Source organism: Macrotis lagotis, chromosome 7, assembly GCF_037893015.1.
Source record: "Macrotis lagotis isolate mMagLag1 chromosome 7, bilby.v1.9.chrom.fasta, whole genome shotgun sequence".
In the NCBI taxonomy this organism is placed as follows: domain Eukaryota; kingdom Metazoa; phylum Chordata; class Mammalia; order Peramelemorphia; family Peramelidae; genus Macrotis; species Macrotis lagotis.
In genome coordinates, this window is record NC_133664.1 from 44,217,219 (window position 1) to 44,243,125 (window position 25,907).

At 36.1% G+C, this 25,907-nt stretch overlaps 1 protein-coding gene across 2 annotated transcripts in view; it reads right to left on the reverse strand.

Moving 5' to 3' along the window:
* ULK4 (unc-51 like kinase 4) overlaps nt 1–25,907 on the reverse strand; it is a 730,095-nt gene that overhangs the window by 414,001 nt on the left and 290,187 nt on the right. For both annotated transcript variants that reach the window (XM_074195881.1, XM_074195880.1), the window contains 2 exons: nt 25,089–25,140; nt 24,853–24,991 (listed from right to left, as the gene is read on the reverse strand). In XM_074195881.1, the coding sequence (XP_074051982.1) occupies nt 24,853–24,991; nt 25,089–25,140 (191 nt within the window). The remainder of the gene's footprint in view (nt 1–24,852; nt 24,992–25,088; nt 25,141–25,907) is intronic.

Below are 25,907 nucleotides of genomic sequence, written 5' to 3' on the forward strand. Positions count from 1 at the left end.
CAACAACAGACAAGAAGTAGCAAATTACAGACAGGAGCTAATAACTATGAGCATTGAGGGTTGACAGCCTAATAGCAACAAAAGAGAACAGGGGTGAAATCACTATAAAGTCACACAAAAAACCTCATAAGAAATGAGAAATCCAGAATAATTTCAACTAGACATCAACTACCTTCACACATCAGTAGGTCATGAAGGCATCATTACATTATAGCATTGTATAATAAATAATGATAATAATAACAATAATAATATGAGATAAAAGAAATTTGAGGTATTGAAGACAGAGAAATTGAAAATGAAGAAGCTGAAAAATCAGAAAGCATTAAACATTTAATGCAAAATCTAGAAGTGTTGTATGCTAAAAAAAAGTGTCCATGAGTCAAATGATTCTGAAGGGGAAAAAAAGGCACACAGAATGATGCAATCTGAAAATTTGATCCTGAGTTTGATGGAACCAATCCAACTGACAGACTTTACAAAAAAAAAAAAAAGATGACATCTGTTATAATCATACAGAATTAATACATTCTCACAAAACACAAAAAGATTATATTTCAAGGTCTGAACATGATAATAGATGCTGTAAGAACAATGAAGGAAAGCTGGAACTATTCAGAACTAGTCCTAAGAAGACACATTAACTACCAGCAAAGCACAAATAATTTGAGGAAGCTATGAAAAATAAAGAAAGGTACTGGAAGATTGCATCAATACCTACTGGGCATAATACAGTGGAAAACATTAATTAAAAGCTAAAGCAAAAAAAAAAAGAAAGAAATTTATGGAATGGAATATGGAAAACAAAAAAGTCCATCAGAAATTCTTGATTACCTTAATCAACAATTGAAAGGAAATCTGAAAAATTAAGGCAATATAGGGAGTCAAAGCAATGCTAAGAATGAAATTAAAATTTCAATATAATTTTTTAACCACTATAGAGACTTGAGAAGTAATTAGAGGGAAAGAATATCTTAATTAGGAGATGTCAAAAATTTCTGCTAACCTATATTGTTATTAAAAGTCTAACATAATAAGAATACAAATTGAATCAAATCCAAAAGAAAAAGCTTTCATTAATGTAAAGAACAAAGGAAATGCTATGTCAAGAAAGGCAAATGAATCTCTAACACCTCAGCAAAAACAGAAAGTGCCAAGTCCAAAGAAATCCTTAATCATTGACTCAAATACTTTCTGGTAGTTCATCAAGTACTAGCCAAGTACTTTACTAACTCTTTCCCATGCAATCCTGACCCCATCTCACTTCCCTTTGCCAAACAATAAGAAAACAGAGACCCCTCCAAATTCTACCACTTAGGAGTCTGAGGATTTCACACAATCATTCAAAATTTGGACTATTCAAAAATAAATCCATAACAAAACAGCAGATTGGCTGAGGAGAAAAAAGAATATGCTAGAAAGTCTCAGAGGAATAAAGAGCAGCTCATTTTTGACATGGTGATTGATTCCTGACCAGGCTGGACAAATGGGCTGCCATTTTCACAGGGCCTTTATGATCCACATTCATGGTTTGTGCATGTGCTTTCCAATAAACAGATCCAAGTACATGAAAAGAGTAGAGAATTTGATGTTCACATGAAAAACTACTATTTTTAAAGCACACCAACAACATCAACAATAACTGATATAAAATGGAGAGACCATTTAAGCCCACTCTGGCTCTTTCTACCATTTGGCCCATTATTATCACTCTTGAATAGAAATGCTTACAGCTTTCAAGTCACTGAGAGAGTAGAACCACTTAATGTCCATGGATGACATCAACTTAATCAACAATATGCTGAAAAGACACATTAACTAAACAGCTGAGTTGTGCAAATTTTTTATAGAAATGGAGACATTTTATTTTTTTAGGGTTTTTTTTGCAAGGCAAATGGGGTTAAGTGGCTTGCTCAAGGCCACACAGCTAGGTGATTATTAAGTGTCTGAGACCAGATTTGAACCCAAGTACTCCTGACTCCAGGGCTGGTGCTTTATCTACTGCGCCACCTAGCTGCCCGAAATGGAGACATTTTAAAATAACAATTAAGATTGCTACCAAAAATCAGAGAAAGGCTATTTATAAAATCTGAGACTTATTGATTGATACAACTTATGGAAAGGTGAAAACTATTCAATTCATTGTTGAGTTGTTTTTCGGTCATGTCCAACTCTTTGTACTTCTACTTGGGGTTTTCTTGGCAAAGATATAGGAGTGGTTTGTTATTTCTTTGTCTAGTTCATCTCTGATTGATGAAATGAAGCAAACTGTGTTAAGGGACTTGCCCAGGGTCATACAACTAGTAAGGATCTGAGGCAAGATTTGAACTTAGGAAGAGAAGTCTTTCTGATACTAGGTCCAGCACTTTGTCCATTGTTCCACCTATTTGCCCTGCAAAGTTTTAGTATTTACTAGATATCTAAAAAGATATGGTCATATAGTGAAAAATTATCAGACCTTTGCTACCCTACATATAAGTTAAGATACAAAAAATATACCTATAGCAAAAAATACAAACCCCCAAATATCTTTGAGAGTCTCACAAACAAACTGTTTTGGAATGGGATATTTTCATATACAAAATAGGGAAATAACACCTAGAGATAAAAAATTAAGAACAAAGTTTAAAAGTTGATGGGGGGAGAGCAGAAGAGAAAGAGAAGGAGGAAGAAGAAGAAGAGGAGATGGTGATGATGATGATGATGATGATGAAGATGATGGACAGAGTCCTGTGATAAAACCAGGGTATGAGACATGGATGCAAAGGAGACTGAAGATGATTACCCAAAAAAGGCAAGAAGAAAATCAGGAATGCATGGTGTCTAAAAGCCCAAAGCAAGGAGACTTCCATGTCAGTAGTGTGAAATGCTAAAGGGAGAGCTAAAGAATAGGACTGAAAGTACATAGCAGGGATTCAATAGAATCCAAAGGAAAAACCACAAGGAAGGGCATTCTCTGCTTCCCAGAGCCCCCAGTTATTTGGAAAACGATATGAATGTTTTCCTGAAGGCTCTGGAAAGCAGAAGAATTCTTTCCTCTGTTGCCTATGGAATACTATAGGAAGTAATGAAATTGGGCAGGGGGCATCTAGGTGGCACAGTGGACAGAGAATACATCCTGGAGTCAGGAGGGCCTGAGTTCAACTCCAGCCTCAGACATTTAATAATTACCTAGTTGTGTGACCTTGGGCAAGTCACTTAACCCCTTTGCCTCGCAAAAACCAAAAAAAATTTAATGAAATGGTTTCAGAGAAACCTGGGAAGACATATATGAACTGATGCAATTTGAAGTGAGCAGAACCAGAACAATGTAGACAATAATAACAACATTGTAATAGTGATCGATTGTGAAAGACTTAACTACTCTCGTGAATATAATGATCCAAAGCAGTTCCATAAGACTCATGATGAAAAATGCTATCCACCTCCAGGGAAAGAATTATTGAATTAAATGTAGATTGAAGGATATGGTTTTTCACTTTATTTTCCTTGGGTTTTTTTACAACATGGTTAATATAGCATAGGTTTTGTGTGACTTCACATTTATGATAGGTATCATATTGCTTGCCTTTGCAATTTGTGGAAAAGGGAAACAAGGGAGGGAGAGAATTTGAAACTCAAAATTTTTTTAAATGAATTTAGAAAAGAAATATACAAAAAAGTCAAAATAAAAAATATATAGTTTGTTCACAAAAGTGACTCAGAGATTTACCATATAAATATTAAAAAGGCATATATACATACTCTAGTGTCACAACACAAGAAAAAATAAATTACAAAATTTTAAGTACCTAAACTTATAGATATTAAAATATGCTAAATGAATAAGAGTAAAAGAAAAAATTCAGAAAACAGTAATAATATTTTGAACACTAAAAATATCATGTAATAACTCAAAATGTATGATATAGTTACTTAGTCAAAGGGTATGCATGATTTTATAACTCTTTGGGCATAGTTCCAAAATGGTTGATCTAGAATGGCTGGATCAGCTCTTAACTCTACCAACAATGCATTAATATCCAATTTTCCCACATCCTCTCCAACATTTATCATTTTGATTTTCTGTCTTATTAGCCAATCTCATAGATGCGAAGAAGTAATAGAGCTGTTTTAATTTGCACTTCTCTAATCATTAGTGATTTAGAGCATTTTTTCATATGAAAATAGATAGTTTTCATAATCAAGTTTTCTTTAACAGAATATATTCAATGGCAGAATGATAAATTTGGACTTTCTTGATAGGTGACAGGAACTCATTGACTAAGAATGATGTGAAGAATGGACTAGAGAGGAGAAGAGACTAAAGGAGGAGAAATTTGTTAGGATGTTATGACAGAAGTTTTGGCAAGTAGCTAGTGATGGAGATCCTGTGTCATAGTAGTGCCAATGGGCAAGAAGAAGAGGTGAGGCAGAATTAGTAAGATGAATGATTGCAGCATTGACAAAATAGAGACAAATAAAAGAAGACATGGTTGGGGACATTATATGAAACAAGACAGAATTTGAGCAATTCTATTCAGACAAGAGACTGGGTTCAGGTCTGAGTGCAACCTTTGATAACATGTTGATAACTTGAACAGTATCTGGAGGGAGTGTCCAGTATGGAGGAGGGCTCTGAGTACAAGGAACATGAACATCAGTTGAAAGAAGTGGGGGAAGAGAAGACTCAGGGGAATGTAATAGTTGTGATAGTTGCATTCAAACATTTGACTGTCCTTTATAAGAAACATTAGCTATGTTCTATTTGTCCCAGAGGAGAGAACTAGATACAATGGATAAAAGTTGGGGGGAAAAAAAGAAATTTCAATTTGATATCAGGAAAACATTTCTGATAGTAAGAGCTGTTAAAGATTCCTCATAGGAAGAGCTGTTCAAGTGTCCCTGATCACTTCAGGAGGTGAAGTCTTTAAACAGATGCTAACTACTTCTGTTTAATGGATAGACTAGGTATCCCATGAGGTCTGTTACAACTCTAAAATTTGGTTATTCTATAAAATATATACAGTATAAAGATAGAAATTTAGATTTGAGTCTCAAGGGTATGAGCTGGAAATATTTACTGGGGAATTCCCTAAATAAATAATACATTTGAAATGAACAAAAGTATCGATGGAAATATAAAGACAAGGAATGAAGAGGAACAAGACAAAACTGTTAAAAATACTTACCTCAGAGGGTCATGAAGTATGTAGGTTAGGGCAAGACATAGAGAAGGATCCACCTGAGATGGAGAAGGAAAGGGATGTATTCTCACTAGACCCAACTATCAGGATCAAAGGAGAGAACAACAGTTATCAAACACTGCAGAAGCCAAGAGAAATCTAAAAAAGTCCTGTTGTTTACAATAATGAGATCATTGGTGGTCTTCAGGCAAGCAGTTCTAGGAGAGTGATCGCAATGGAAGTAGAATATTGAGATTGCAGACCATTATTCAGGAAGTTTGGCAACAAAGAGGAAAAAAGGCTGTGATGATAGGTAGCTTCTTAGGTTATAAGGAAATGGTAAAAGTGTCTTTATGGAATTGGGGAGACTTGGACACATTTCTATGCAGATGGGAAGAAGTCAATGGAAAGGAATAATTGTGAATGTACAAGAGCTAAGGCATGATGACTTTTGAGAAAAAAGATCTGACAGATGCAGAAAACTGAAGGCCAGGGGACAAAGGACACGATTAGCCTTAGGTAAATTTTTGGATAGGTTAGTTATGGCAAGAAGGAAAGGTACATCTTCCTCTAATACTCAAGATTAGGAGGAAAATTGTGAGAATCAACTAGTTTTGAGGGTTAGAGATGAGAAAATGAGTAAGCTTTATCTTAAAAATAGAGTGATAGTGAACCATGAGTATAGGGGCAAAAATGGGTAAAGGAAGGAAGTTGGAAAAGTTTGGAAGAATTGGGAATGTAACATAAATTAAATAGATTTCAATAAATATATGTATTATATTATAATTTAAAATATGATAAAACAAATGAATTACTATGCCAGGGTAAAGATCCAGTTGAAGTTAAAGCATAAAGCATTCACTTCGAATGAATTAGACTTAGCTGCAATATCTCCTCTAGAACAGCAGACCAGGAGAGAAAAATGGAAGGTGGGGTTATTCAGATTTGAGAATTAAAAGGATAAGAGATGGGGTGTAACAAGGGAGGGAATAGCATGAGTATGATGAAAAGATAGTAAGGAGCTGGAGTGAGAAAAACATGAAATGAAAGTAAATGAAAGTCAAAATAAGGGCAAAGAATATGTTAATAACAATGAGACAAGGAAAGAAAGATTTAAAGCTGTGGTAAGAGAGTGGGATTTTGGAAGTGGGCAATGAATGGTGGGTCAGAGGAAGGATAGGAGCATACACAGTCATAGTAGGGTTAGAGATGAGAAAAATGAGGGACTTTGACAAAGGGGGCCAGAAGAATCGTCAATATAAATGGACAGAATTGCCAAAGATTACAAAGCTTTGGGTTAGAAACTACAGTTCACAAGAGTTGTTTACAATTTTTTTTCAGAGATGCTCAATTAAAGAAAAGAAACCTAGTGGGGAACAAACGACTTAAGACATCAACAACTGACTAAGAAGGGGAAATCTGGGAATGACACAAGGATTTATGGAGCAATGTGTTAAAATACAGAAATGTCTAGCTCACTGCCATGGATCAGGTGAAGTTAAGAGAGATTGGTAAGAGTCTATTTGCCTGATATCTGTCAAATATAATCTACACTGAAAAGAATGGAGCACTGCCTTTACATATCTACCAAGCTATGTAATATAAAGACAGTTCCAAAGAAGGAAAAATAGGAACCAAGACACCCAGATATTCACAGGAAATAAAAAAGATAGTAACCAGTAGTAAAATCCATGGCCTCACACAAACACAAATACACAAAGGATGCACAATGAGCAAGGCAAAATGAAAGCTTTAATGTAAAGAAGCAAATTTAGCTTCATAGGCATTACTAAGATTTGGGATAAAACTCAAAACTCAAATATAGTTCCAAACAACTAGACTTTCCCTGAAAGAAAATGTCTGGGGGCAGCTAGGTGGCGCAGTGGATAGAGCACTGGCCCTGGAGTCAGGAGTACCTGAGTTCAAATCCAGCCTCAGACACTTAATAATTACCTAGCTGTGTGGCCTTGGGCAAGCCACTTAACCCCATTTGCCTTGCAAAAAAAAAAACCCTAAAAAAAAAAAGAAAATGTCTGCTAAAATTAGGGAAATTAGGGAAACATAAGAAAATAAGAGAAAATAGTTGGGATGCAGTATTTGGATGATGATGATTAATGGACATAGAAATAAAAGCAATTTTGATACCAGGGATACTACAAACTACCTAAACAAAACTAATTATTATTAGTTTTATTTATGTTAGAAGCATAATAGCAAATAATTTCTTTATGTGCCTTAAAATTAATTTCCCCACTTTAAAAGATAAAAGAACTAACAAGGAAAGATCTGTTAGGGTTCTGATTCCACTAATAAAGAAGAATGAGTGGGATAAAAATTATGGGAACCTTGGACAGAAGTGACCTCACCCTCCCAGATAAGATCAGGAAAGTCAGGCATAGTCTGACATTCAGCCTAGGTTCAAAAAAAAAAGATATCAAAGAATTCAGATGGAGAGTCTAGAGGAAACAATAGAGTAAAATCCCTACAAGGCAAGTGAGTGGGAGGGGGGGGGGGGGGAGAAGGAAATGCTGAAAAAAAAATGAAATTCTGCAGATCTGAAGAGAAATCATATTGATAAGGAAGAAAAATATGAACTTTAGATTTGATACCAAGTTAAAAAAATCCTTAAAAATACAATTTACTATACATGGAATGTAGAGAGTCTTTAAGCAAAGTCTGGATGTACTAGAAAATCCTTTTCAAGGATAGGCTGGAATAAATGACTTCCGAGGTTCCTTCCCAATAAAAAAATTCTGTAGTTCTATGAAAACTAGAGTCCCTAAGAATGATGGAGGAGAATGAGATAATAATAAGCCATACTCAGAAGACACTGGATAAGATGGGTCAAGAGCCCATTAACAATATGTAGGAGCTAAAGGAATCAGCTACATTCTATACAACAGGATTGTGGTTTGCAAATATAGAATAAAGATGAAATTCTTTTTATAATATCAAGAAAAATAATTAAATGTCTAAATATCAATTTAATCTGGGAGAAACAAGATTTATTCAAAGGAAATGAGAAAGTCTTAATAGGAAAAATAAGGGGACATGAATAAATGTACCTACCTTGTCCTTTGCAAAGAAAACTGGTAACAGTAAAGACAATAGTACTAAAGTCCCTCAGGATGTTTAAAAGATCCTTAACAAGCAGATAGTGAAATTATGTGCAAGTCAGAATTCAAGCAAGTATTTAAAACAACAACAAAAAAAAAATGGTCATAGACTTCTACCAAATGTAAAACATACTAAAAGGGACAATTATCAATGTTAAAATATTGGGTTAGGAGCTATGAAAAAAGATTAAAAAAATAGAAAAGAGATTCTTAAAATAAATTCAAATTACTATAAAAAACAATATATAATCGGAGGATCATCGATTTGAGTAATTTTAACCCCGTCATTTTACAGAAGAGGAAACTGAGGCTAAATAAAGTTAACATGATTTGCCCAGGATGATTCATCTAGTAAATGTTTGAGACTGAGTTTTCCTGAATCCAAGTCCTGCACTTTACTCACTGCCATCTGGTTGCCAGATGAACCATAAGGAGTTTAAAAATGAAGAAAAAAAATACTCTTTAATATAATTTATGGTTAAAACTATATATCAAAATGGGGAAGAATTATTTGAGATACAAGTATACTATATAAATTCTAGCTATTACTAGAACATCTAACAAAAATTCCAGATGGGTAAAAAGACTGCCAAACAGAATGGACTATTTATTCCATCAATAAAACAGGAGATAAATTTTTGAGTCTAAGGAAATGAAGGATATAATCTAAAAATAACATGGATATGTATAAATGTGTATAAAACTTAAATCTCAATATTATTTTATTATTAAAATATATAAAAAGTAAAATAAAAAGTTGTCAAAAACACAGGATAAATATAACTGATAAAAGCTTCCTTTTCCAAATATACAAAGAACTAATGCAAAAAATATGTGATCAATGCCCAAATTCCAATTACTAAATGATCAAAGAAATTTAAAAATACCTTACATAAAAAGAAATGTTTAGTACCTGTGAAAATTCAGTCCCAAATAGCAATTAAGGACATACAAACTAGACCAAATATAAGGCAACGCATTTTAAAATAATCTGTGTATACTGGTACCATTAAATACTTATTAAACCAGTGAAAATAAATTAAAATTCTAACATTCAGTGTTGGCAGGGTACTAGGTCAACAAAATACATTTATACTTTGCTGGTGGCAATAAAAATTGGTTCAATATTTCTGGAAAGCAATTTGACCACATGTAACAAGAACTATAAGAACTGTTCCTACCCTTTGGCTCAGTGATTCCACTTTGGGGATTTTACCCCAAGGAAATTATTCAAAAGAAAAAAAAGAAAGTAATTTGCAGAAAGATGTTCATAGCAGCTCTATCTATAATAGCAAAACTGAAAATAGCCCAAATGTTCAACTACTTGGGGATGACTAAGGAAGTTACAGCATAATATTGCAAAGGAAAACTTTATTTCTTTGAAAAAGAACAAGTATATGGAATATACCAATACCAAAATATATGTAATAGGCACAAAATAACACTAAGTGCATCAATAGCTTTCAAGAAATGATTTTGGATTGACAGAAACAGAATTCAATGTCCATTAGTATGTTCTTTTTTTAAAATAAAAAAATAAAATAAATAAATTAAAATTTAAAAATTTCATAAATGAATGATAAATGACTAATACTCTCCCCTTTCACCAACAAAAATCACAATCATTTTGGTGTTTCATCTGTGGCAATTCTTTTCCAAGCATTTGCAACAATTGCCACCAAGATCTGAGAAGTCTCTCTGTTTCTTTACCTATTTTGGGGATGACAGTGCAGCACATGGGCTGTTAGTATGGAGATGTCCAAAACCTTTGGAAGAGAGTTCAGCAATCTTCTAATTCTACAAACACCCCCAAAAGGATCTTCTGTTTAACAGTTTTTGCATAAAGACTTCCATTTAGTTTTTTTATTTTCCCTCCATTCTAAGGCCACCCAGTCCATTTTGGGAATTGTTATAATTCATTTAGCCTAAACCTGTCCCCTTTTCAATTTTTATCCACTATTCCAAGCTTTTCCAAATCTCAATGTTTTTTTTTGCATGACAATAATTCAGACATTTTAAGACCACCATCATGTCCTCCTGAGTCTTCTCTGGGCAGCCAGGGTGCAGAAAGTACCTGGCCTAGAGTCAGGAATACATTTTTTGAAATTTTAAATTCAAATGAACAATTTCCAAATTTGCTCTTAGATGTCTCCTAACTGTGTGGCCCTGGGTAAGTAATTTATTCCTGTTTGACTCAGTTTCCCCATCAGCAAAGTGAGATGGAGAAGGAAATGGCCAACCCCTTCAGGGTCTCTGCCAAGAAAACCCCAGAAGTGGTCACCAAGAGTTGGACACAAAACCAAACGACATAATAATGAGTCTTCTTCAGATGTTCTTTACCACCCCAGTTGTCCTCATTTGCACACTCTCCAGATTATTAATATGACCTTTCCAAAAGAATGTATCACCAAGAACTAAAGAAAACCTTGTAGATATGGGCTGCTCAGGGCAGAGGACACTGCCTTTTAAGGCACTTTTTGGGGGGGTATGTAAGCGGGCACAGAGGATAGAGCACCTGCCTTGGAGTCAGGGGGACCTGAGTTCAAATTATTACACATAATAATTATCTAACTGTGTGACCTTGGGCAAGTTACTTAGCCCCAATGGCACAACAACAAAAAAAGATATTTTTCTTACATAAGTTATTGTTGATGATAATGATGCTTGTCCTTCATTCTTGAAGAAGACCAAAACATCAGGGAGGTGATGCCATGACAAACACACGAATTGGATTTGAGTGAGAAGGAGCTGTGCTAAGTCACCAGCTTCACTTTCTCCTCCAGAGCCATCTGGGTCCAGTGGCCAGATATGAACCAGGATGACTGGATATGGCCCTGGATGGGAGGTAATCACGGTTAAGTGACTTGCCCAAGGTCCCACAGAAAATGAGTGCCAAGTGTCTGAGGCTGGATTTGAACTCCATCCTCTTAACTCCAAGGTCAGTGCTCTATTGACTGTACCACCTAGCTGACCATAAGTTATTGTAATCAATTTATGCTAAGAGGTTGCAGACACCATAGGAATAATAGGAGACCAAAGTCGGGCTTTGGGGTTTTAGTTCTTTGTTGGAAGTACTAGTAATAGCCAGATGATTCAGGGGAGCATCTCTCCCGGAGCCCTCACCAGGAGAGGGAACTGAGGAGTGAGTTGAGTCCACCTGGTGGGGGCTGCCAAGATGTCAAACAACTCCAACAGAAGTGACCCTAGGAATTAAATGCTCCAATGAATGAATGGAAAACACAGAGGAAGCACCTCCTATGAGCTGAGATCGATGGGGAGATAGACCAGAGAGGTGAAGCTACTTTTCCAGAGTTGCACAGACAGCCAGACTTTGGCCCCAGGGGAGGGGGTAACCCTGAGTCCAACACTGCTTCATCAGGCAGCACTGTTCCCCTCTTATTCCAAGGGTGTCCATTTCTTACAATGTGGGCCCACGCTATTCATTGCTGTTTAACACAATTAGGAGAATTTTACTGCTTAAAAAGTAGGTGTTTGTGGCAGCATACATCTTGAGATGTTATTGGGGGCCTAGGCCTACTGGGGGCTAGGCACTGGGCTGGTGTCTCTCCTTTTCCTTCAGGAACTTGCAGCCCTGTGGGGGGAAACAACCAATCCAAAGGCAGTCACATTTGTCCCTGTAGGAATCAGTTGATTCTGAGCAGTCTGTTTTGATTAAAACAAACAAGAAAAGACAAGGCGAGGAGATGAGGCCTTCATTAGACTAATTTCCTATTGATATCCAAATATCTAAGATAGTTACTTGTCATCAACAGAGGCAGAGAAATGGCCCCAAATAGAATAAACTTGTCTTTTCATTGTGAAGGAACTCCCAGTTTGACATCTTGGCAGCCCCCACCAGGTGGGCTCAACTCACTCCTCAGTTCCCTCTCCTGGTGAGGGCTCCGGGAGAGATGCTCCCCTGAATCATCTGGCTTTTACTAGTACTTCCAACAAAGAACTAAAGCCCCAAAGCCCAACTTCGGTCTCCTATTACTCCTATGGTGTCTGCAACCTCCTAGCAGTAATGGGAACTATAAATTTCCAATTTCTAAAAGGAAATACTTTCTCATTGGTAATGAATGCAGTGCTCTCTCAAGAACCAAAGTCTTAATAATTTACTGAGTCATTAAGGCCCTAGTGGCTTTACAGGTCACACTGAAGGCATAAAGAGAAAATCAGTAATTATTTTTCCTGAGGAAAAATATGCTGAATACTTCACTGACATAGACAACAAATGGCCATGAGAATATTTATAACAGTAAATTTTTTTCAATAAAAAATGCCACTCAAAGTTAAAGAAAAATATTAAAAAATAAAACCTCAGAAATTGGTTCTCTAACAACAAGAAGACCTTGTGGCATAATGGAATTAGCACTGGACTGGGAGTGGAGAGGAGCATGTGTAGCAAAACTGGAGAGAGAAAGGAGGCTGGTGTCAAGTTTTAAATAGTCATTGGAGATTTTACGTTTGATCCAGGAGGTCACAGGGAGCCAGGGAATTATATGGCCAGACTTGTGCTTTAGGAAAATCAATTTGGCAGTCCTGTGGAAGATGGATTAGAGTGGGAAGAGACCTGAGGCCTGGTGACCAATTACGACTGTCCCAATAGTTTAAGCATCGCTTTCACTCTACCTCCCACATTAATGATTCCCATAGCTATCTCTTTCTTCAATTGTAGTCACAAAGCTCCAGCTGTTTACTGAACATTCTCACTCAAATGATCTCCTATTACTTCCTAATCAATATGTCCACCATGAACTTATCCTTACTCTTGACTTGCTCACCACCTTGCTCGACTCCTTCCACAGATACAACATTACAAAGGTGGTGTAAAGCACAGCATAGCCTTTGGAATCATTAAGACTCGAGGGCAGATTTGGTCACAGACATTTACCTGTGACTCTAGTCAAGTCATTTAACATCTTTGTGACTATTTCCTCTTCTGTAGAATGGAGATATTAAGTACAACTCCATTCCAGGTTGTTGAGTGGATCAAATGAGATAAAACATGTGAAACACTTTATTAATATTAAAGGGTTATGAAGTAGTAGCTATTGTAGATGTAGTTCTTATTATTTCATCATGTTCCTAGTCACAAATATAGTGATTATCTTTGACTTCCTCTTCTATTCTGAGCATATCCTGGGTTTTTTTTTCTAATTAAACCTCTCCTATCAACTTATTTCTATTCCCCGATCCAATTTCTTTACTATAAACCATTGCATCAGGTTCAAAATTGGTCTTCCCAATCCAGGACATTCTTCAAACCAGAAAACTGATGATTCTAAATGAATCATTTTGATCAAGTTGCTCCCTTGATTGTGAAGACCACGCCACAAGGTCCAGATCCAGGAAGGTCTCTTTCAGGTCCTTTCCCTCTTCTCCCCCCCTCCCAAACCACCCCCAATTCTCTGACCTAATTTCTAGTGATCTGAAAATACAAAGTCTCTTGCCCCAACTAAGCTAGTCAGTTAATTATCCCTCAGCATTATCATCCCCAGATTTTTGATTACACTTCATTTCTTCCCTGGATTATCTTCACTCCCCTTCTCTACCAATTCAAATCTGACCTATTCTCCACAGCTCTAATCAAGTCAGCATGTCTCTAAGGGAAAGATTTATCTTTCTCACCAGTTGGTACATTCTCCACCTAGTAAACAGAGTTTATGGAGGTGGTGAGCCCCCCCCGCCCAAACCACAGTGCCTAAGACAGCACTGTGTACACTTTGTTTCAAGGAGAAATTAGGGTAATTAAAAACATTGTGCAGTTGCCCAGAGTTTATGGGTTATGTGACCATCAAGATTAAATAATTTCTCCAGTTACTACAAAAATCTTAAAACTCCCCCAAAATAGGAATTCTATATGAGAGTAAAGCATTGTGTATTTCAATAATTGTTTGATTGACTAATTTGAGGAATTCTGTTCTTTATGAACTGTAAAGTAAAAGGAATAGGAGTTACTTCACTAGTCAGCATCAATGCAAATCAAACTAATTAGAAGAAATGGGGCAGTAAGATTTTGACATAAATATGGTAGCTAGAATGTTTTGCATTCCTTTTTATTTTTACTTTTAATTGGAAACTGTTATTTATTCACTGCATTCTATCCTTTATTTTTTATAAAAATATTTTTTATTTTTTTCAATGCCTATGTTTTTTATAGGTCATTTCATAGTATCCTTTTGTTGTTACAAAGAAAAACTGATGAGCAAAACCAAAAGACATAGGAAATAGTCTGTCAAAATCTGTAATAGCATCCAGAGACCTTCACTCACCCACTTATGAACCGGAGAAGGAAAGAGTGTTTTGGAATCAAGATTGATCATTATATTTAATCTGAAATTAGCTGCCTGTTAGCATTGTTTGCATTTAAATGACTTATAGTCATCCTCTGAGATTCTTTAATCAATCAACAAGCCTTTATTAAGTATCTATTGTACCTAGTCAATGTGCTAGGTGGTTCTCATGTCATGACTGACCTATCTTGTTCGTCATACTTCGACCTGATGATACTTCTGCTGGAAACTTCTTCATTGATATGATACTGCAACCTACTCATATCTACTATGTCCCTCATTTCTTCAGGGAGACAGTATATGTCATGACTCACACAAGAAGAATTTTGATATTAAAATATGCCTTTGTTTCAAGGAGAAATTAGGATAATTAAAAACATCGTGCAATTTCCAAGAGTTTATGGGTAATGTAGCATTAAGATGGAGGATTAAATAATTTCTCCAGTTATTATAAACTTAAAATTCCCCAAAATAGGAATTCTATATAAGAGTAAAGCAATTCTAGATAATTCTACAAGACATCAAGAAGACTGTTGTTCATCTTTCATATTTGAAGAAGGCCAGCATCACAATGTTGGGGCAAAAGAACAGTGTGTTCAAATGTAGCAGTTGAGTCTGATAGGAACTTGGAAGGCTTCACCACAAGTTGGGCACAAATAGTCCATTTGAACATTTGGAATGAAGATGTCTGTAGCTTTATGCATCTAACATTACCTTTGTTCAACTATGATTCTGCTTTGCTCATGGAGCACAGAGCCTTATGTGAGGTGGGCACACCTCATTCCATTATCTGTCATGTCTCATAATCAATACTAAATTTCTTCACAAGGGTATCTAGAATGTCCGCGTACTGCTTCTTCTGATCTCTATGTGAGTGTTTGCCTTATGCAAGTTCTCTGTAAAAAAATCTTTAAGGTCAATGTGCATTTGGCATTCTAGTCACATGGCCAGTCCATCAAAGTTGTATTCTCTGAAGGAGTGTTTAAATGCATGGCAGTTCAGCTGAAGGGCAGACCTTAGAGTCTAGTACTTTATCTTGTCAGGGAATCCTCAAATCTTCCTAAGACAATTCAAATGGAAGCAATTCTATTTCCTGGCATGGTACCAGCAGACAGTTCAAGTTTCATAGGCATACAGCACAGTGGCTTTGTAGAACTTCAGTTTGGTAAAAGCCTATTAACTCTTCTCTCCCATATTTTCTTTCTTTTTTTTTTTTTTTTAGGATTTTGGTTTATTTATTTTATATTACAATAATTTTGTTATAAGAGTAAACATACCCCCCAAGAAGATGAGAAACCTCAAGAATAGTGTGAAAGAGAGAAAAAATGTACTTCAGTCTGTGTTCAGATTCCAATGGCTCTGTCTCTGGGGGTGTGCTGCCTTCTTTATCATAAGTCCATCAGAGAAGTTGCTTCAATATATTTCCCACAGTCACTATTACTAGCTGTATTTCCCTCCACTCTATTCCTCCCCACTTTCACTTATTCTATTTTCTCTCTCCTTTCATCCTGACCCTGTCCAAAAATGTGTTGTATCTGAGTACCCTCTCCCACAATCTTCCCTCTCTTCTATTTCCTATTCCCCCCTTCCCTACCCCCATTCCCCCTTATCATCCCTTTCTTCTCATTTTTCTCTAGGGTAAGATAGATTTCCTCACCCTATAAAGTATTTGTGTTATTTCCTCTCTGAGCCATTTCTGATGAGAATGAAGGCTCACTCATTCCCCCCCCCTTCCCCCATTCCACTCCATTGAAAAAGCTTTTTTCTTGACTCTTATGTGAAACTTCTTAGTTCCTTCTTCCTCTCCTTTCCCTTCCTCCCAGTACAATTTTTGCTGTATTATTTCTTGAAAAATGAAGTCTAGGCTCTTTTCCTGGTCATGACTTTCAGATAGCCCAATAATTTTTAAATTTTTCTTCTGGATCTGTTTTTGAGGTCGGTTGGCTTTTACAATGAGATAATTCATATTTTCTTCTAATTTGGGGATTTTTTGGAAGAATTTTATTTCTTCCTGATTTCTTGCAAAGTCAATTGACTTCCTTTAGTTTCATTCTGCATTTGAAGGAGTTATTTTCTTCAGAGAGATTTTTTATCTCTTTTTCCAACTGACCAATTCTGCTTTATAAGGCATTCTTCTCCTCATTTGCCTTTTGTTTTGCTTTTTTCCATTTGGCCTAAACTGGTTTAACATATTATTTTCTTCAGTATTTTTTTTTGTATTTCTTTCACTAAGCTGCTGATTTGGTTTTCATGATTTTTCTGCATCACTCTCATTTCTCCTCCCAATTTCCCTCCATCTCCCTTAATTACTTTTCAAAAGTCTTTTTTGAGTTCATCCATAGTTTGAGCCCATTTTCTATTTCTCTTGTAGGTTTTGGATATGAAGCTTCGATTTTGTCATCATCTGACTATCTGTTTTGATATAGGACTAAAGTAATTTTCTATGGTCAGATTCTTCTTTTTTCTGTTATTTACTCATTTCCTCAGCCCAAGATTAATTTCCAGCACTTTCAAGGCTTTGGGGGATTTTTTGGGATACCCCACTGGGACCTTTATTCCTCTAAGGTCTTATGCTCTCTTGCCTGTGCTTTGATATGTAGATGACTACAGGCACTCCCCTCTACCCTGGAGCTGTGAGGAGGACCCCTGCTATCTCAATATGGAAGGTCAAACTGCAAGGTGGATCTGAGGGTGGGTAAACAGCAGAGTCCTGCCCTAAGAGCAGAGAGACTTCTGCATTTTCCCATGACCCCCTTACCGTCTGTGGGCTGGAGGTGCAGGCTGGTCTCTCCCGATTCTCGCTGCAGGTTCTGTGGCTGGTGCTCCTCACTCCACACTCATTCTGGTGTAGCAGAGTTCTCTCACCATCCCTTCAAATTGTTCCTGGTGATCCCTGGGCTAGGCTGGGCTACACTATGGCCAGGGTTTTTTTTTTTCCAACTCCTGGTCCTGGTGAAACACACCTTTCCCATGAATCTTCTAAGTTATCTTGGACTGGGAAATTGTATCACTCAGTCTTTCTGTGGGTTCTGCCCCTCTAAATTTTGGCTAGATTCATAATTTGATGACTTTGGAAGTTTTAGGGGGAAGGAGTTCCTGGGAAATTCTGCCTTCACACTTCCATCCCCTCTCCCATATTTTCTTTTGGACCCTCCTAAGCACTGAGCTAGCTCTAGCAATGAGTGCAGTAACCTCATTATCTATATGGACCTACTGGAAAGTGTACTGCCAAGGTAAGTAAACTTTAATGGGTAATATAGCAAGAGAAGGTTACTCCCAGGAGATCAAGGAAGCCTCCATTGTCTGTTTCTAAAAAGGTAAAGGAACAAGATGTTTTGTGACAATCATGGAGGATCTCTCTCCTAATCATTACTGCAACATTCCTGTTGGAATCCTCCTTAATAGGTTGAGTCAATGTGGCTTCTGAAAGAAATGGTCAACATGGTGTACATAGTGACATCTCCAGGAGAAATGTCAGGAACAGTACACAATGTCATGGGGACTTATGGAGAATCATGACAAAATTTGGCTGCCCAGAGAAGTTTATCAGTATTGTATCCCATTTTCATGATGACATGCCTACATAGGTTCTGAACAAAGGTTAAGACTCCATACTTTTCCAGTCACCAATGGAGTAAAGTAGGACTTATGCCCATGTTTATTTTTACATATTTTCAGTGATATTGTCTGACACCCTCAACAAGAGGAAAAATGGCATCAAGGTTAGCTCCCACTGGTGGAAAACTATTTAACATGAGAAAGCTACAAGCCCAGACTAGAGCAGAGCAAGAGACAGTGCATGATCTTTTGTTAAAGATGATTATTCACTCAATGTAGCCTCTTATATTGAGATGAAACGGTTTGCTTCTATCCTCTATCACTTGTGTTAATTTTGGCCTGATAACTGACACCAAGAAAACAGAGGTTCTCCAGCAGCTGGCACCATACCATCCATATGAGAAGCCATTGGTTAGGGCAAATAATGATGATGATGATGATGATGATGATAATGATGCTCATCCTTTGTTCTGGAAGAAGACCATGGCATCAGATGATGCCAGGACAAATACTTGAATTGAATTTGAGTGAGAGGGGCTGTGATAAGTCACAAGTCTCACATTCTCTTCCAAAGTCAATTGGATCAGTGGTCAGATATAGATCTGTATGACTGGAGATAGTCTTGGATTTAAGGAAATCAGGGTTAATTGACTTGCCCAAGATCACACAGCTAGTGATATCAAATTTCTGAGGCCAGATTTGAACTTAGGTCCTCCTGATTCCAGGGTCAGTGCTTTGTCCACTGTATCACCTAGTTGCCCTTATGGCAAATGGAGAAATTCTGAATAAAGTAGATAAGTTCACTAAAAAAACCCAACAAAGTAATATCATGATGAATTAACAACAGAGATGGCTAAAGCACAATACTTATTATATTGCTTGTTCAACACTCATTTCATCACTGGACCTTAATATCTGGTAAGGCAGCACAATGGGGTCCAAAAGTCTCTGCTCTGGGATCCACTCAAGCAATTTTCTAGCTATGGCAGTCTTGGTTAAAACATACTGTCCCTGTCTTTATTTTTTCACTTTATGGAAATAGGCAACAGAACTCCATTCTGCTTCCTCTCTTGAAATAAATGGATAGAAAAAAGGTAATGAAAAACATGATCTTTCTGCCTAAGTAGCAATGAGTTACATCAATACTCTGTCAGAGAATACAAGAGCAGAGGGAACTGGGGTAGGCTATCAGCATGTGTGAAACTGCACCAGGATGGAAGAAAAGGGAACTAGCAACCAGATGAGATCACCCCCAAGAAGGTACTCTGAGCAGGGAGTAAGATTAATAAAAAGTGAATTCCCCAATGAGAGAGGAGGTTAGAATAATTTTGCAGCAGAAACTTGGCTATATAAGAGAAAGAAGTTAGAAAGTGAGAAATAGGAATATAAGGAAAAAAGGAATGAAGTTACCAAAGATCTCAAGAAAAAGAAAAATTAATTAAAAGTTTGGCATATCAGCACAACTATTAAAATAGAAAAGTTACCAAAACATCTAAACAAAGGACAATTGAACCAATAAGTGATGAAGTTGAGAGGCTTATCTAACCCCAAGAGATCACTGGAAGCCCAGTTGGAAGTTCCTGAATAGGAAATTAAGAAAAATTAAGATTCTTGAAAGAAGCTAAAAGGAAACAAATAGAAGAACACAGCACAGCAGAGATAATTACAGAATAAAAAAAATGAATCCATAGTAGTAAATCTCTCCCTAGAGGAAAAAGAATTTAGTAATTGATAATACAAACATATTGTGTTCACAAATAACATGGAAGAACAGAAGCAAAAAAGCAATGTGAAAAAGAGAACATAAGCTCTGTAGTGAAGCAAACTATATTTTTATTTTTTGGTGTATTTTGTGAATAGTTTTTTTTCTAATTACATGCAAAAGGAAAACATTTTTAAAAAATTTTGAGTTTCAATGCAAAGACTAACAGACTACCTTCTGTGGGGGGGTGGGAAGTGAGATTAGGGAGAAAATTGTAAAATTCAAAAATAAAGAAATAAATTAAGAAAAATTTGAGTTTCAAATTCTTCAAGCCCCTCCCTTTTCCCTTAGACAGCAAATAAGAAATAGATTATACACACGTAATCATGCAAAATATATTTCCCCATTAGTCATTATGAAAAAATAAATCCTTCCTCCAAAATCATGTAAAAATAAAGTGAAAAATAATATGATTCAATATATTTTCATATCATCTCAGTACTTTCTCTATATCGATAGTGTTTTTCATCATGAGTCCTTTGTAATTATCTTGATTTATTGTATTGTTGAGAATAGCTAAGTCATTCACATTTGATCATCATACAATATTGCTGGTACTGCTAATACTGTTTATCATATTATCCTGGTTCTGCTCATTTTTACTTTGTATCAGTCCATATAAGTCTTCCCAGGTTTTTTCTGAAAATATCCTTCTTGTCATTATAGCTCAATAATATTCCATTACAATTATATATCCCAATTTTTTTGGCAAAGACCTAATTGACGGGCATTTTCTCAATTTCTAATTCTTTGCCTCTAAAAAAAGAGCTGTTATTTTTGTACAAATAGGACCTTTTCCATTTTTCATCTTTTTTTTTTTTTTAGGTTTTTGCAAGGCAGTGGGGTTAAGTGGCTTGCCCAAGGCCACACAGCTAGGTAATTAAGTGTCTGAGGCCAGATTTGAACTCAGGTACTCCTGACTCCAGGGCCAGTGTTCTGTCCACTGTGTCACCTAGCTGCCCCTCCCCCCGTTTTCCATTTTTCAAAAAATCCTTTTAGGATACAGAGCTAGTAGTGGTATTGTCAGTTCAAGGAATATATACATATATACATATATATATATATATATATATATATATATATGTATATATATATATAGTGTTATAGCCCTTTGAGCAGAGTTCCAAATTTCTCTCCAAAATGGTTGAATCAGTTCACATCTCCACCAATTGTGCATTAGTCCCAATTTTCCCACATCCCCTCCAATACTTGTCATTTTCCTTTTCTATTATATTAGCCAATCTGAAAGGTGTGTAGTGGTATTTCAGAGCTGTTTTAATTTTCAATTTTCTAATCAATAATGATTTAGAGAATTTTTTCATATGACTTATAAATAGGTTTGATTGTTTTGTCTGAAAAATGCCTTTTCTTATCCTTTCACCATTTGTCAACTAGAGAATGACTCAAGCAAAATATACTCAATTCAAGACAGGATGCATAGAAATGACTTCATGATCACAGATCTTTCAGAGGAACATGATTAAAAAAACAGCTGAACACTAAAATGTAAGAAATAATACAAGAAAACTGTCTAAATTTCCAAACATAGAAAATAAATTACTCAAAACATAATAGTCACATTTACAGTTTCGATGACAATACAATCTGTAACTGACCAGAAGGATCACCTTTAAATACAAGGGAAAGGAAACCTGAATATCACAAGGCAATGCAAATATTCTGGAAAATAGAAGAGCTCCAGAAAAAAACCCAAACTTATATACTTTCCAAACTTGGGCCTAATAATCAATGAAAAAAGGTGAATGATCAATAAGAGAGAGACAGAATTTGAAACATTCCTACAATTGTCCAAAGGAAACATAGTCTGCTTTTCCCCACCTATTAAGATTTAGGCAATATATGAAAGACTAATTTCAAAAGAGTCCAAATATGATGGTTCTAAAATTACTGATGAAGAAAAGTGAAATCATCATAGAACTTCTTATACTTTATCAATCTGTTGTTTTTCCAGGCTCATCCTTAAATTCTCTCAAGCTCATCTGCCTTAATTGAATCTCTTGCCTACTTTTCTACATATTGGTTTTTCCCTTCACTTAATTCTTACTGTTTTATGAAGTGGTCCTACCCTCTTTCTTCATAAGATTTCACAAATGATTTTAGATTCTAAACCTGTGTTGACCTTGGCTGCCAAATCTTTCCTCTAGGCAAGCACATTAAATGTTTGCTGTCTATATCTGTTTTTGTCTCCTGCTTGTGATAACTTATTTGCAGTGGTAAAACTTCTTTGGGAACTGGTGATAATCTAAGCCATTGTCTGTTCTCTTATTCATTTCCCATTCTTTGGCATCAACATTCTGTATAAATTATGCTGAAACTGTTAGTCACAGCTATCTATCATCTCATTTTCTTCTTTCTTCTAATATATTATTGGTTTTGAACGTTCCTGTAACAACTGGTGTTTTCATTGCACACTGCAGAAATAACTTGCACAGTGATGACAAGTCATTTTCTAACTTAAAATATAACCAATTTCATTTTTGTTGTTATTTGATTGCTTGCTTGGTTCAACATCTCCTAACTTTTTTATTTTTAAAAACTCTTGATATATTTTGTTTTGCCAACACTAGCATTTTTCAATATATAATTAGATTTCTTTTAAAAAACAGTTAAGGAAAACAATCTAACAATGATTGGCACATCTAACTTTCAGCTCCGATACTTTTATACTTCTTAATAGGAAAGAAGAAATGTTTGAACATTGTTGTGTTTGATATCCCATGAGTCCCATGATTATCTTATGGCAAATAATGAATATTTTTGTTCCAAAATATTTTTCCTCTAAGTAGATTAGCAGCACTGCATAAATTTTGATGTTATCTAGCATTTTTATCTTTCTCTTCCACATATGTATCATTTCTTTAATTTGTTCTTAACTGAGTCATAATTTAGCATATTTCTAGTTAATCTATCATTAGGTCTATATAATCCATTTATACTTCCTTATTGGGTACTACTTTTAAGTCCTACCTTTGACATAAACAGGTTGTGAGGACCTGAACAAGTCATAAACACTCATAGTACTCTAGACAAATATCAAAGACTTTAAATTGTAAGGACAGAGTCAATCTTCATTGGTAAATTTCCCTAATTCGAGATTTGTCTCTTTGGATAGAAAACCAGAACTAGTCCCTATCATTCCTTCTAGTCGGTAAAAGAGGTAATTAGTGTAATAGTAGACCACAGGGCCCTGCACTTTCCCTAAAACATATATCCTCATAGTGTGTACTCTCAATGCTGAATTTTTGATGGTTTTCCTTGTGATAAAATCTTTCTCATACCCTATTTGTTGTTTTGTGTACATTTACTATTTTCTACTATTGAGATGATGGAAGGGAGCTAGATTTTGACACTATCTTTTCCTTCAGGCATCTTGTCATACTATTTAAAAATTAAATTTAATTGATATTTTTTAATCATCAAATATCTACCTACTCTCCCTTTGACTCTTTCCCAAAAAACAAAGTTCTTGCTATAAACTGGTAGAGTCAAGGAAAGAAATTTTCATATTGATCATGTATGTAATTACCTATATATGTGTATACAGACAGACAAAAAGACAGACCTATCTATATACTGCATTCACACATTCATTGTGCACTCTACCAACTTCTTTATTGCTGCTCAAATGAGAATTTGTGGGTTATGCTCCCATTTGGCTGAAATATCCTTTAATCTTTTGATTTCATTGAAAATTGAGAACTTCAAGATTTATTTATATGGCTAATTCCTTTTAAGTAGATTTGCTTTTAGGTTACTAAAGAAGGATCTCTCACAGTTAAATGTCTACAGACAGTTTAGAAACTGTATGAAGCTTAGCATCATTTGCCCTATCTTCTATTACTCTACCACTATCACTACAGATGCTTATGAGAGCCAAAGAAGACAGATTCCATTTTGCATTTTCATTTTATGAAAATTCATAGTCATTCTGAGCCTCTCATTGTGTGGCTAGGATGTTCTACTGAAAGCAGTTTTGGTCTATTGCAGACACTCTGACTTGTAGCCTTTCCAGCACAATGGAGTCTTCAGAGCTTATACTCTGTTGGCACAGTTTTCAAGAACTCAGGGTCACCCCCCGCCCAGGCCATGCAGTTTTCTCCTAACCACAAGTCTCTTTCAAAAGTATTTCAAGTAAGGGGCAGCTAGATGGTGCAATAGATAGAGCACCCACCCTGGAGTCAAGAGGACTGGGCTCAAATCCAGACTCAGACATTTAATAATTACCTAGCTGGTGATCTTGGGCAAGTCACTTAACCCTACTGACTTGCAAAAAAAAAAGCCCCCCCCAAAAAAGTATTTCAAGTAGCTGACCATAATCCTAGTATAGCTATAGCTATTACAGGATTTTTATTGTCACAGACTGAACATTAACTAATTGTTCTAATTAGAACAATAAAGGCACAGAAAGGACTAATACTGGAACCCATAGAAAATCCAGAGACTGGTCCTTAGTGATGACCCTCATTTAGACAGGGCCATGAATATATTCAGAGCAATTTTACCTCTTCCCTCTCCACAAACACTCTAACCCCCTCCCCGCCTCTACCACTACTAAAACTATTGCAGACGAGAAGAACTCAAAAACTGTACCCTTTTGAAGAGAAACCATAGAGAACTTCCCTTTGGACCTGCAAAGAGCAATAGTTGCTCACCATCTTAATTCCCCACACTACATTACAAAACATGGACACAAAGGTTCTAGGTCAATGTGACCTTAAGTGGCCATGACACCATTTCTGGGCCTCTTTCCCAACTTATGAAATGGAAAAGTAAAACTGGTCATGGATTTCTGAGTTCCTTATCAGCACTGACATACTGACATTCTGTTATTGTTATTATTTTTAGCCTTTTACTTAGATTGTTTGATTTCATCAAGAAGATCTCTGAATAAGAAGGTATTGCTAACTCTAGCAAAGCAAGGTGGCAATACTTACTGAGGAAGCAGAACATCTCTGATAAGAGACAGGAGCTTGGAGTTGGAATTCAGCTCCTCTTCCTCCTTCACAACCTCATGGCTGACCAGCAATGATGTGGATTCTGACAACAACCGCAAACTGAAGAGTCTCCATTCCACTTGAAAGAAAATGAGTCCAAAATGTGACCACACCGACGACTAATAAATACTAAATGTGGGCTTTAGGAACGTTTTGGTTGGTGTGTCTCTACTTACCATTCTGACTTTGGACCAAAGAGACCAAGGGTGGGAGGATATAGTCCACAACCTAAAAAACAGCATTATAAAGACTGGCTCAGATCATTACAGTGAAAAAATGAAATCCATCTAGACCATAATATCTATTCATTCTACCATCAGATAGTTCAAGAAAAGAGTTGGCTTGTCAAAGAAATACTTATAGATTCAGACTCTGCTTAGATTTCCATTAGCCCATCAGTTTAATTGACTATCTGACAAGTCACTCAGGGCACTGATGACAGTGGAAATAAAAATATTGACAGCAATAGCTAATATTTACTTAGCACAGTTAAGAAAGTTTATAACAAACTTCATATATTATCTACTTTAATTTCCCAATAACCTTGTGAGTTGGGTACTATTTTCTCCATTTTACAAAAAACAAAAACAAAGCAAAATATTGAGATAGGAAGAGGTTAAATGATTTGTCCAAAGTCACAGAGCAAGCAAATGCCTGAGACAAGATTCAAACTTAGGTTATCCTGACTCCAAGTGAGCATTGTTATTCACTATGCCATCTATTTCATTATATATGTGATTTATACTAAACTGTTAGTATTTAATGCACATTCTGAACCTTGAGGCAAAACAGAAAACAAAGTAGATTTAACGATATGCTTCAGTTTGACCTGGGGGGAAAGCACACAACCACAGGAGTCTGAATCCAGGAGAGAGAGTGGGATTGGAGGATTGGATGGCTGAGTTCCATTTCTTCCATTTACTATTTGTGTGACCTTGGGCCTCTCTGTATTTCAATTTCCCATTTATAAAGTGCCAGAATTGGACCACAGGGCC